This window comes from Sprattus sprattus (genome assembly GCF_963457725.1).
Source record: "Sprattus sprattus genome assembly, chromosome: 13".
Lineage (NCBI taxonomy): Eukaryota > Metazoa > Chordata > Actinopteri > Clupeiformes > Clupeidae > Sprattus > Sprattus sprattus.
In genome coordinates, this window is record NC_137911.1 from 2139516 (window position 1) to 2152886 (window position 13371).

At 40.0% G+C, this 13371-nt stretch overlaps 1 protein-coding gene across 2 annotated transcripts in view; it reads left to right on the plus strand.

Annotated features, from left to right (window-relative positions):
- Nucleotides 1-12016, plus strand: part of rbks (ribokinase) — an 81963-nt gene extending 69947 nt beyond the window's left edge. For both annotated transcript variants that reach the window (XM_080849600.1, XM_080849601.1), the window contains exon 9: nt 11765-12016. In XM_080849600.1, the coding sequence (XP_080705726.1) occupies nt 11765-11938 (174 nt within the window). In that variant the 3' untranslated portion in view covers nt 11939-12016. The remainder of the gene's footprint in view (nt 1-11764) is intronic.
- Nucleotides 12017-13371: the final 1355 nt, after the last annotated feature.

Genomic DNA, 13371 nt, shown 5'->3' on the forward strand with positions numbered 1-13371 from the left:
GTATGGACAAACATCTCTCTGATTTATCAGTGGCGTAGTGTGGTTGAAGTTCCTGGACAAACAAAATCTAGGTTTACTCATACACATTGGTGTTAATGGCATCCTCCTCCTAAAATAGGGGGTTTAGTTATGGCGCTATACAAATAAAATTGAATTGAATTGAAATGAATTACCTGCCATGTCTGCTATCTGACGTGGAATGTAATGTCCTCATCCTCAGGCACCAGTTTTGTGGTGTTCAGCATGTGTATGAGGTTGTTTATGAGGGATCATTGAAATTACATATTCCCAATGGGGAAGTCTTGGGTGCTGTGGGACAGTGATAGCCAGGATACCAGCCCGAACCCCGCCCACAAAATTTTTGTTCTGGGAAGTTCGGTCTGGCTCTGTGCAGTTGGGGAGAGATTATCAGTTTTCAGCAAAACGATCTCACCAATGAAATTGTCAGGGCGGGCTTTATACGATGATGGACAGATGATCAACCAACGCTTGAGTTGAATTAACGGGTAGATTTGAAGTAGCAACAAGATGGCGGCGTTTTGGGAGCCTGTTAGTGGGAAATATTTTATGTGAATTAAGCTATCTACACGACTTTTTTAATGTCTACATTGACTCGGCTAGTTAAGTATTGTTTGTCTTAACTTAAGCTCTCTAGACCATTATTGTAAGGTTATTGCTAAAGCTGAGACCAAAAATCCATTAAAACACATAGTAGCTAGCTAGCCTCGCTGCTAATAAGTATAACGTAGTCATGCATATCTCACCGATATTGAGTGCATACATTTTGAAAGAGGAACAGAGAAATGCGATTATTTTGTCGATCGAAAACATGTTTTTGCCGTTCCTCCTACGGGATCCGGTAAAAGTTTAATGTAAAAGATTGTCATACTACGTTGCTCTGATTGGTTCTAGGTATCCAATTGAGCGCAGAGGCATTTTCTTTCATAGTTCATTGAAACACGCCCCATAATCACAGCTCAAATGGAGCAGTATCAGACTCATATTCTGACTAGAATTCTGAGTATGACATCGTCAGGCTAGGACAGTGATACCCTTACCCCTAAATTGTTATGTGATTTACAAGGACTCCAATCCCCCACTAAAACAACACTTTTATATTAGCTTCATCTTAAAGGATTTTCAATCCCCCACTAAAACAACACTTTTATAATAGCTTCATCTTAAAGGATTTTCGATCGCCCACAAAAACAACACTTTTATATTAGCTTCATCTTAAAGGATTTTCTTTTGTTCTCATTCTCTGGTTCTCTTGCATTTTTATTACTGTAATTTCCCAACAATTAACCATGGTTTATACTATTAACCATGGTTTATACGGTCTGTACATGGGAATGCCTTTTCCCCTGCCAAGTAGAATGGATCTCTCTAACCTAGCTATGAACTATACGTGCTATCTCGGTCCTCTGCCCCATCCTCTTCATTATGTACATGCTCCCCCTCGGACGCGTCATCAGCAGACATGGGATGTCTTTCCACTGTTATGCTGATGACACACAGCTTTATATCAAAACTGCCCCAAGCCCCACTGCAGCCATGTCATCTCTCAACGCCTGTCTATGGGAGATAAAGGCATGGATGAGCAACAACTTTCTCCAGCTTAATAGTAGCAAAACTGAAGCCCTTCTTGTTGGTACTCCACACCAGGTTTAGTCATCCTCCTTGACTCATCTCACCTTCGACAGCCAGGTCATCCCCCTCTCCTCCACTAATCTCGGATTTAGGTTTGACTCTCACCTGAACTTTAATGATCATATAAAACACCTGTGCAAAACCTCTTTTTATCATCTAAGAAACATCTCCAAACTCCACCCCACTTTAACCCTATCAGATGCAGAGAAGCTTGTCCACGCCTTTATCTCCTCAAGACTGGACTATTGTAATTCACTCTTCTATGGGATCACTGGCAAGAATATCCAGAAGCTGCAATACATCCAAAACAGCGCTGCCAGGATTCTGATGAAGGTCCGGAAATATGAGCACATAACACCAATATTACACTCACTACACTGGCTCCCTGTCTCTTTCCGGATAGACTACAAAGTCCTTATAATCACCCATACGTACATGCATAAATGGACATGCACCTCCCTACCTGCAAGAATTAATTACTCCCCAAACCTCCACCTGCACCCTCAGGTCTTCAAACAGCTCGCTCCTCCGCGTCCCCAAAACCAAGCGTTGCACCATGGGCGACCGGGCCTTTTGCTCGGCAGCGCCACATTTATGGAACAGCCTCCCTGACCACCTAAGGGCAACGCAGACGCTGGATTCCTTTAAAACTGGACTTAAAACTTTTTTTATTCAGGAATGCATTTCTGGCCTTGTGTTAAATCTTTTCTGTTATGCTTATGTTAATATTTAAATTTGTTTTTAATTTTATTGTATTATTATAGTTAATTTCTAATATGTAGGCACTCTGAGATTCTTTGGAATAAAAAGTACGTTAAAAATAAAATTAATTATTATTATTATTATTATCTTTAGTTTAGCGAACCATTTTAACAGTTGGTAAGTGTGTACTATGAAACAAACGGAGAATAGTGCTGAGATTAACAGAGATAAGTGCTGTGTTAAGATCGGTTATTAAAACTACAAGATGTTAGTGTTGAGTCCAAACGGTTCTAAAAGACTTCCAAGTTAAACTTAACGGAATAACACTGGAAGAGTTATCCTCTCTCTTATAACTAATAGAGGGCTAAAGGAATCTATTGATATTATATCTTTGCTTTGTCTTAGCCTACTTCACTAAGGTCTGTACCAAGCAGTCTGAAATCTGTTGCCAATATGTTGGTTACTGCTTGACAGACAACTGTCAAAACTTGCTATATGTATAAACCTCATTAAACCTAGTCAGCGGTCAGAACTACAATTTTAACTAATGTTAAATCTGGAGCTAGTGAGTAGTGAAGACTAGCATTATGTTCGAACCGACTAACTTATTCAAATTTATAAAGGAGACCTTTTTTTCTAGAACGATTTGCCCCTTCATGCAGACTGAAAGGGTCCCCTTTTGCCATACATTCATAACCCTTACAGTACTGATACATGCCAACAAAGCAACATTCTCTCTACCAATTAATTTCTGTTGAAGGCAGGCGTTTGTGACGTAGACCAGCACATTGGGCACAAAAAAAGTTTGGGGAAGTTTAATGATGCAAATGATGAGCGAATTTTGCCAGCAGCGGCCGATCAGATTGCTTGTTGTTGTCTCTGGCGGTTTGAAAATGGCAGGACTATGGTGTTGTTCTGTCGTTTAATTCGCTAGATAGAAAAGCTTGGAAGGCCTTGTAATGTGTTGTTGTTGTTCCTGGTATGTGAGATATTTAACTATTTAAACAGAATAACAGTTTTGATTTAAAAAGACAAGTGACCGGATAGCCTACCTGCTGGCTACCTTGCTAACTAGCTCACTAGTCTGTTACACTATTTACACACGACACACCCGCTCAAAGCAAAGCTGGCACTTCACTCCACTGGTATGTGTCAGTACCATTAGTGAACTTGCCCCTACAATTGAAAGTGTAGGTCAATCTTCCGGTGATACCCGGATCTACAGACCTTTTGAAGACATTTTGGCAGCCTGAATTTGGGAGGTTGAAAAATAATGGGTTTAATATTACTGGCTGAATGATTGTATTTTCACTACTGAATATTTTGAGACTGTATTGAAAGGTGTCAAAATTTGAATGTTGGAATTTTGTTTTCAATCCAAATATACAACCCTAATGATTTGCAGTGCAGAAAAAAATCTCTTGATATTGCTGTTAGGTTGCTGTCAAGCATCATAAATTCTGTGGGATTTAGTTTAATTCGTGTCAAATTGCAATGGAGAAAAATTGAAGCATTGTTATTGCGATATGTTTTTATTCTGTTTATATAATTGGCTCTGACATACCCTGTTCCACATTTTCTTCCATAGAACAGCCACCACTGTAATTGGTATGTGTAGACATCAAAGAGATCAAAATGGTATATTGGAGCCACAGAGAAAAGTGAATTAACTTCTAATCTTCATATTGGAGAATTGACATTTCAGGTTGCTGGTTGTCAGTAATCAGAAAGTATTGGTCATCGGTGGAGAGCTCTTTTTTTGTGTTTGTTTTTAAGTCAGACATTTAAATCAACCTCAAAAAGTTTCCCGTTAGGCAGGATTTGACCATGTACTACTTTCTAGCAGGTCAATTTATCTATCTTGAATGACATCATGGTGCAAACATTGATACATTTTTCAAAAAGTCATTATAGGAGACTAAATGAAAAAGTGTTAAGTAAGGGATAATGTATAGTCTGCCGGTCAGTATTGGAAAAATAATCCGAACGGTACGAGCTAGACCCCAACATGCAGCAGAGGGGTCCAATACTAAATGGCAAACCATACATTAGCCTTCTTATTCTACAGTTACTTACCCAAACAACTTGTCACAAACAATCACACACAAAGACAAAGGAAAAGTCCAGGGCTTAAATAGAAACTCAATGAACACATAGGCTACAGGTGAGAACTAAACATGGAGGGAGATACTAAACACCGGAGAGGATGAATGTACTGGGGTGGCATATGGTTCTGGAGCAGGAACACAGACTAGAGTAGCTGCATGGACTGGAGCAGGAACACAGACTAGAGTAGCTGCATGGACTGGAGCAGGAACACAGACTAGAGTAGCTGCATGGACTGGAGCAGGAACACAGACTAGAGTAGCTGCATGGACTGGAGCAGGAACACAGACTAGAGTAGCTGCATGGACTGGAGCAGGAACACAGACTAGAGTAGCTGCATGGACTGGAGCAGGAACACAGACTAGAGTAGCTGCATGGACTGGAGCAGGAACACAGACTAGAGTAGCTGCATGGACTGGAGCAGGAACACAGACTAGAGTAGCTGCATGGACTGGAGCAGGAACACAGACTAGAGTAGCTGCATGGACTGGAGCAGGAACACAGACTAGAGTAGCTGCATGGACTGGAGCAGGAACACAGACTAGAGTAGCTGCATGGACTGGAGCAGGAACACAGACTAGAGTAGCTGCATGGACTGGAGCAGGAACACAGACTAGAGTAGCTGCATGGACTGGAGCAGGAACACAGACTAGAGTAGCTGCATGGACTGGAGCAGGAACACAGACTAGAGTAGCTGCATGGACTGGAGCAGGAACACAGACTAGAGTAGCTGCATGGACTGGAGCAGGAACACAGACTAGAGTAGCTGCATGGACTGGAGCAGGAACACAGACTAGAGTAGCTGCATGGACTGGAGCAGGAACACAGACTAGAGTAGCTGCATGGACTGGAGCAGGAACACAGACTAGAGTAGCTGCATGGACTGGAGCAGGAACACAGACTAGAGTAGCTGCATGGACTGGAGCAGGAACACAGACTAGAGTAGCTGCATGGACTGGAGCAGGAACACAGACTAGAGTAGCTGCATGGACTGGAGCAGGAACACAGACTAGAGTAGCTGCATGGACTGGAGCAGGAACACAGACTAGAGTAGCTGCATGGACTGGAGCAGGAACACAGACTAGAGTAGCTGCATGGACTGGAGCAGGAACACAGACTAGAGTAGCTGCATGGACTGGAGCAGGAACACAGACTAGAGTAGCTGCATGGACTGGAGCAGGAACACAGACTAGAGTAGCTGCATGGACTGGAGCAGGAACACAGACTAGAGTAGCTGCATGGACTGGAGCAGGAACACAGACTAGAGTAGCTGCATGGACTGGAGCAGGAACACAGACTAGAGTAGCTGCATGGACTGGAGCAGGAACACAGACTAGAGTAGCTGCATGGACTGGAGCAGGAACACAGACTAGAGTAGCTGCATGGACTGGAGCAGGAACACAGACTAGAGTAGCTGCATGGACTGGAGCAGGAACACAGACTAGAGTAGCTGCATGGACTGGAGCAGGAACACAGACTAGAGTAGCTGCATGGACTGGAGCAGGAACACAGACTAGAGTAGCTGCATGGACTGGAGCAGGAACACAGACTAGAGTAGCTGCATGGACTGGAGCAGGAACACAGACTAGAGTAGCTGCATGGACTGGAGCAGGAACACAGACTAGAGTAGCTGCATGGACTGGAGCAGGAACAGAGACTAGAGTAGCTGCATGGACTGGAGCAGGAACACAGACTAGAGTAGCTGCATGGACTGGAGCAGGAACAGAGGAGTCTGTTTCTGTTTTCTATTTGTTTTGTTATTTTATTTGATTGTGATTTAATTGTAAAGCACTTGGTCAGCGTGAGCTGTTTTTACTTGACTTGTTGTAGAGGCTGTGACAGACTACTTGTGGAATGATATGAAAGATGTGAATTAGAAACACAAAACCCATTGCCAATACATTTTTTGCAATGGTAATATATTATAAAAATCTGAATTTTGGGATGTTCCATTCAATTCAATGGTACTTTTTGCAACATTCTGAGGAACCTTATAATAAAACAAATTTCAGCATTACATTACAGTAATTTAAAAATGCAATGTAAGATATACTATAAATTGAATGCCATGAAAAAACTACTATTTCTATTGGTAATATGTAAAATAAAGACAAGATAATGTAATGATACTTTTCTGAAATCTATTAAGAATGTTTGGAAAACCATGATGAAATTAATGAAATACTTCATTATCTGTATACTTTGACAAGGTTCCCATTTAAGCCCCATTAACTCTTGAAAGATTTGTTTTTAAATATGAGCTTGGCTTCTTCAAGCATAGCTTTTCCAAACAGATGACAGGAAAAAGGTCAAATTCTCACAGTAGCAAATAGTATTTCACAGAACCACATTGAGTGTCATTTAGAGACAGTACTGAGTTTCTGTACCACAAATGCAGCTTGATTGATCGCTGGGTGCTAAATGAAGTATTTGCCTTTGTGCTTGATCTAACTCTCCCTTGGCTTTGAGACATGTGCCCCCCTGCCCCTCCCCACACTCCCTGCGTGTGAACACCAAACCTCCCTGCCCTGCGGCTCCGCTCCCATGTGACTCACATCACATCACATCACAGCAGAGCAGAGCCCATCTGTCGTCTGCAGTACCCAGGGAGACTGTGGTTGGTCCTACTCTTGTCTGTGTACTCCCTCACACTTTGATGACCCCATAAATACTGGATTGTTAGACTTGGTGCTTTAATCCTTTTCCAGTAAGCCAACACCCCCCCCCCAGCACAGAAAAAAAAACATGTTGTTCATGTTGGTGCTAAGACACGAACAAAGTCTCTCTGTGAAGCTGCTATCACAGGTAGCATATCTTGACATGTCAAGTCAGTGGTGAGAATGTGATCGGTTAAACTGTTTGAGTCACAGTGTACTCCGCTCTTTCCCTTTGTTTTCTTTTATTCAGAAAAGTTTGATGTGTAGCCAAACAGTTCAAGGAAACACACACACACTGCTCCACTGCTTCTCCTGGTCCTCAGCAGCTTCAGCAGCTTCAGTTCAGGTTGTGAAATGAAAAGGGTACCATGCTGCCATTGATGTGTTACAAAGGGAAGCAATAGTTACCAAGTTTGTCGTAGATTTAGCAAATGTCCCCATGTAGACATACAATGCTGTGGGTTAGTTACATAACTTAATTAATGATACATTAAATTGGGGACTACCTCAACATTCAGCCTTGATTAAACAATAACATCAGATCACATCCAATAAAGGAGTGGGCCAACATCATGATTTGTAAAGAGGAAGTGGATGGGGAAATTCACAGAAACCCCTTCTCCCCTCTGTCTGATTGCGCAATCTAAGAAAGACTATGGAACTCTAAGGGAACTTAACATTATAGAGAGAGCAGATTTCTGCCATCACAAGTGTAACAGAATACTGCAGGCAGCTTTGGAAATAGTACATGATGTTTATTGGACAGTGGCTGTTGATTTTTTATTTATTTATCCTTTAATTGATGGGTTGTTGAATCTAATCTACAAAGCGTCAAACATACACACACACACACACACACTAGATAAACATCATACTTCAGGAAAATTCTGTAACATGACAGGCAAAGGGTGCAGTGTCATCATATATGACACAGGAAAAAGGAGAACACACTAACTCAACACAGACTGTCTGATCCTAGTCAACTTCATTCGTGGACCCAACCAAAGGCATATTGGGGTTAGTCAACGACTACGGGTGCAACCGCCTCATCAGCTGGGAACTTTCCATGAGCACCATTTTGACCACCCAAAATTTCCAGACAAAGTCTGGCCAATCCAACAACAGTAATGGAACCAGTATTGTAAACATACATGCTCAAAATGTGCTGGCCATATTTTAGTAACTTTCTTTCAGTTAAGCTCCGTCAACCATTACTAATAGTGAGGTCTGAGGAGAGAGATTGGGGGAGAATGTACAATTAAGACACTACAGAGGAGAGCAAGAAGAACGCACCAGAGCAGTGACTCACGCCCCAGGCTTGTGAGAACCAGTGGCGGAACCATCTGTGGTTGAATTTGAGCACATCATCACATTCCTGTGTGCTTTCCCGTCAAAGATCTAACACCCCCACCTCCTAACCTAATCCAGTCATCCCCTACAGGCAAGGCCCCCCCTTTCACACAACATTCCACTGCAATTATCAATACTAGTGTAGAAACCAAATTGTAGATCGTAAACACACAGAATGCTAGACTCTTGCAAGAAGAAAAACCCAAACAAAAATATCCACAACAAATGACAAGGCAGACCTGAACTGATACTGAAGGCCAGATCAAGACTCAATCAACTCTTTCAACAGCACTAAAGCTCATTTAAGTCTGAGATGAGCCTGACATAACATCTTTCTACAGTACAGATTTTACATTACAAGGTGTAAACATCCCTACAAGTAAGTTTCTATAAAGCGTGAAAATGTTGTTGTTTCTATGTTCATTATTTATATCTGAAACTACATTCCTGAAAGTTAGCGTTCCTACCTATACAAAATTTTGAACTGACTAGAACTAGGTTCTTTTGCTCACTTTAACATAAGTCTGGGCAGGTTCTTTTGAGATAAAGTGTAAGCATAAGAGGTCACTGTACGTTTCTCTGTTGTTCACTACTAATGTATACCACAGGGGGCTCATGAATAACTGAGGTGTTCTGTGAGTATTTATTCATGAAGTGATCTGTTGCTAACTGTACAGTGTCTTGCATAAGTATTGACCCCCTTGGATGTTTTACCCTTTTATTGCTTTTATAAATCAGTCATGGTCAATATAAGTTGGCTTTTTGGACAAAAAAAAATCACAAAAAAGCCCTCTTTAATGTCAAAGTGGAAACAGATTTCTAACCTGTTATGTAAATTAAATAAAAATATGTAATGAAAATAAGTGATTACATAACTATTCACCCCCTTTAAATAGACTGACCAGCCAATTGGTACTAGCTGTCTCACAATTAGTGAAATGGGGATCAGTGTGCAGTGAATGTGTCTCAAATGATTGTCGTACAATGACACCTGTCTGGAAGGTCCATTCACTGGTCAGTATTCAGTAATCAGTTTTCCTGGCTATTGTTACACCATGAAGACCCAAGATCACTAAGCAACTCAGAGAAAAGCATGTTGAAAAGTATAAGTCAGGGGAAGGATACAAAAAAATGTCCAAGGCACTAAACATCCCCTGGAATTATGTTAAATCCATCATCAAGAAATGGATGGATTACGGCACATGTGTAAATCTGACTAGATCAGGCCGTCCTCACAAACTGGGTGACCATGCAAGAAGGAGACTAGTAAGAGAGGCCACCAAAGACACCTATGACTACTCTGAAGGAGTTTCAAGCTTCAGCAGTTGAAACACCTCTGTTAAATAAGGTCAGTCTATTTAAAGGGGGTGATTACTTAGGCAATTACTTATTTTCATTACATATTTTTATTTAATTTACATAACTGTGTAGAAATCTGTTTTCACTTTGACATTAAAGAGGGCTATTTTATGATTTTTTTTTTGTCCAAAAAGACAACTTATATTGACCATCATGACTGATTTATAAAAGCAATAAAAGGGTAAAACATCCCAGGGGGTGAATACTTATGCAAGGCACTGTATATGTTAACACTTCCAAAACTTAGTCCTGTTTTTGACTCTTTGACTCAGTACTAAACATTACATGAAGTTAAAGTCTGATATTTCCCCGCATGACCAAACGGTCGAGGTTAGTAAGTTGTTTATTATATGGCATTTTTAGCTCTTTTCATTTTGAAAATAAATGGTAATTGTAAATAGAAAACATCTTTATTCTATACTGTCATCAACTGTCATGGTATATTCAACTAGTTTCCTGTTCACAGATAATTTCATAATAGGAGTCCTGATTCTATTCTCAGAACTCCGAGCATAATATGATGCGTTTTGCTCCCTATCAGTTAATCAACAGCATTCATTACAAGAGCTAGTCAAACTAATACAACTTATTCATCACAAATATCCTCGTCTTGGTCAAGGCGTAGCTCAAAGTGGATACATTTCCCCTCATTGTGTTCAGCTGTATGTATGAGGTAAACGTGGACTTGTTTACAGGTGAAACGAGGTGTTTTCAATGTAGTTGTGGCCACGTGACAACCCAATGGCAATCGCCGATTTACCATGCATTTATCATATGAATAGCCGTAATTTGCTAATGGGTGAGCCATCACTGGTTGCTTTCACACTCAGAGAGAGTAATCTGCAAGGCTTTAGCTCTATTCTCCTTACAAAGTGCTCATTAATGTCTTAGTTTCAAATGCATATATGCACTTTTTCATATTCCAATAACCTAAACTCTATCAGAACATCAGACATTTGTTGTAAATTAAAAATTGTAAATGTTGTAAATGACTATAACTGCTGGAAAATGCTGATTTGAATTGTGTCTCTGCAGGCCCATTTTCAGCCACCATCTCCTGTGTTTCTGTGGCACATTCTGTTAACTAATCCTAAATTACCATGTTGAAGTCAAATAAGCTTTTATTGTCATTTCCGCATATGCATGTATCATACAGGGAATGGGATTCACAAGGAGCACACAGACACATATAACAAACAACAGAATAAATACAAACAGTACTAGTTACTAAGTGAAAAAAAAGACTTCATTTAGGACTATACAAAAACACTCATATTGTACAAACGCACACAGACATATACACTACATTATATATCAGAGTAGAACGTTTCCTTAATGACATATCATGTTCATGTTATGATTAAGTACAGTACATTAAATACATATTGGTCCTTTAAAGGCTGGCACCTGCTGTTGCCACTGTGACTTACTGTCCCAAATACCTCAATTCATACATTTTCAATCAGCATTGTCAATTCAATGGAATCATATCATACATTTTTGTCTAAAAAAAAAATCTGTATTTTGTTCACTCAGACACACAGATGTAATGTTTGAGTTACTCTATTGCTTAGTGGTAAGTACTTAGTCTTGTATATCCAAAGGTTTAGGGTTCAAGCCCTGATTCTGCCAGGTTGCCCATTGTCTCAATATTTGAATCTAAATGTCAATCTCCCAATTTGCAAGTTAAAAAAAATCTAAATTCTCAAAAGGCTTGTACCTGCTGTTACCACTGTATCTAACAGTTACCAATACTTCCATCCTTTCAATAAGCATCGAGAGTCCTCAAGGTCAGGCCTTCTACTTGGACCCTGTTCATGGCCACCTGCAGTTATATTTTAAACTTAAATCCGTTTTAAACTTAAACTTTACTCTGCAATGTATCTGAATATTTCTTGGCTCTATCTCCTAACACCTATCTCTGTTTCTCCCTTCCATAGGGTGCTGGAGACAGCTTCATTGGTGCACTGGCTTTCTACTTAGCTTATTATCCCTCACTGTCTTTGGAAGAACAAGCCAGGCGGGCCAATGTGGTTGCAGGCCTGTCTGTACAAAAAGAGGGGACACAGACGTCTTATCCTTGCCAGAGGGACCTGCCTGAAGAACTCTTATAGATATGAACTACTGCTGTCACTGCGTACTAAAGAACTGTAGGCAGTTTAATCCTAAACTCAGAATTCCATGTAAGAGTGTTTGTGCACCAAAATAAGAAACAATCAAATAAAAATGTGTAATTCTCAGAGATTACTTTTGTGATAGGATTAGTGATGCAATTTTTTAATCAGATGCTGCAATGTGGGTTCTATGCTGCATTATATTAAGAAAGCCCATTGACCAGCAAGGCAACTGTGGTTTAAGATGGACATAAAACACATTTTCAAGACAAATGGTGTTCTGCACTGAGAAAAAACCAGCACAGTCATGTTAAGGACCCATTATGCTGGTCTCCAGTGTTTCATGAACCCAACAGACTTTGTGCAATTTCTGTTGGCCTTCAAGTACAAAACCACAGTGCCAGCAAAAACTGACATACAACCACCTTTGCTAATCTGTACGGAATTTAGTAGGCCTGTCCCTGTAGTGACCATAAAAACATACCACAGAGGCTGAAAAAAGAGGTATCATTTGGGATATTCAGTAAGAAATCATGATATATTCACACAGAAAGAATCGGGAAACAGGAATTGAATAAATATCCAGAATAGGAGAATTTGGGCAAATTTTTCATGGGCGCAACCCACATACTAAGCTCTGCTGCTCATCCCCCAAATGCATGTTCCTTACAAATGTGGCACCATTTAAAAGGGAAATAAACAGGCTTTCCAACAGTATAAGATTTATTGCCAAGAAGTATTGTTACAACAAAGAAATAATCTACCAAACACAAATGTCCTTACTTTTTGTGCTATGTTTATAATGAATCACTGTGGACATAACTTTGGTCTGCCTGCAGCAGTTATCTTCTCTTCTGCTCTGGCGTATTCTATTAATAACATTGTATTCTAATTCATATCTTATTGCATAATCATTCTATCTTGGAGAACATATAGTACGAAAATATATCAATTTAATGTGATATCAAAATTATTAAAAAATATTACAGTATGGAAATATACAAACTCAATGTCATGGACGCACAGCATACAATTTCGAACTATACTTCATACAAAAGTGTATCGAGCAGAACAGCTCCTATCATAAGGAAAACACTACACTCTTGTGGTGGAAAAAGGGTACTGCATCTAACATGCAACATGACGTTACTGGCTAGTCATTCTAGAGCGAGAATGCTAGCCACGCCACCAGTATAATAACAATTTTACAACACGAGATATGAAACTTCAAATCAAAACAACAAATCTCATTTGTTACCTGCACAATATATAATTAATCACCGTGGGCATAACTTTGGTCCGCCTAGACAAAATGCATTTAAACATTACAAATTCAATTAGACAAACGCAAAACTGCTTGAAGGTAAAAACGAAAATAGAAAATCAAATAAAACTTAAACTACAATTCTAAATATCATAAAAATTTGACATTT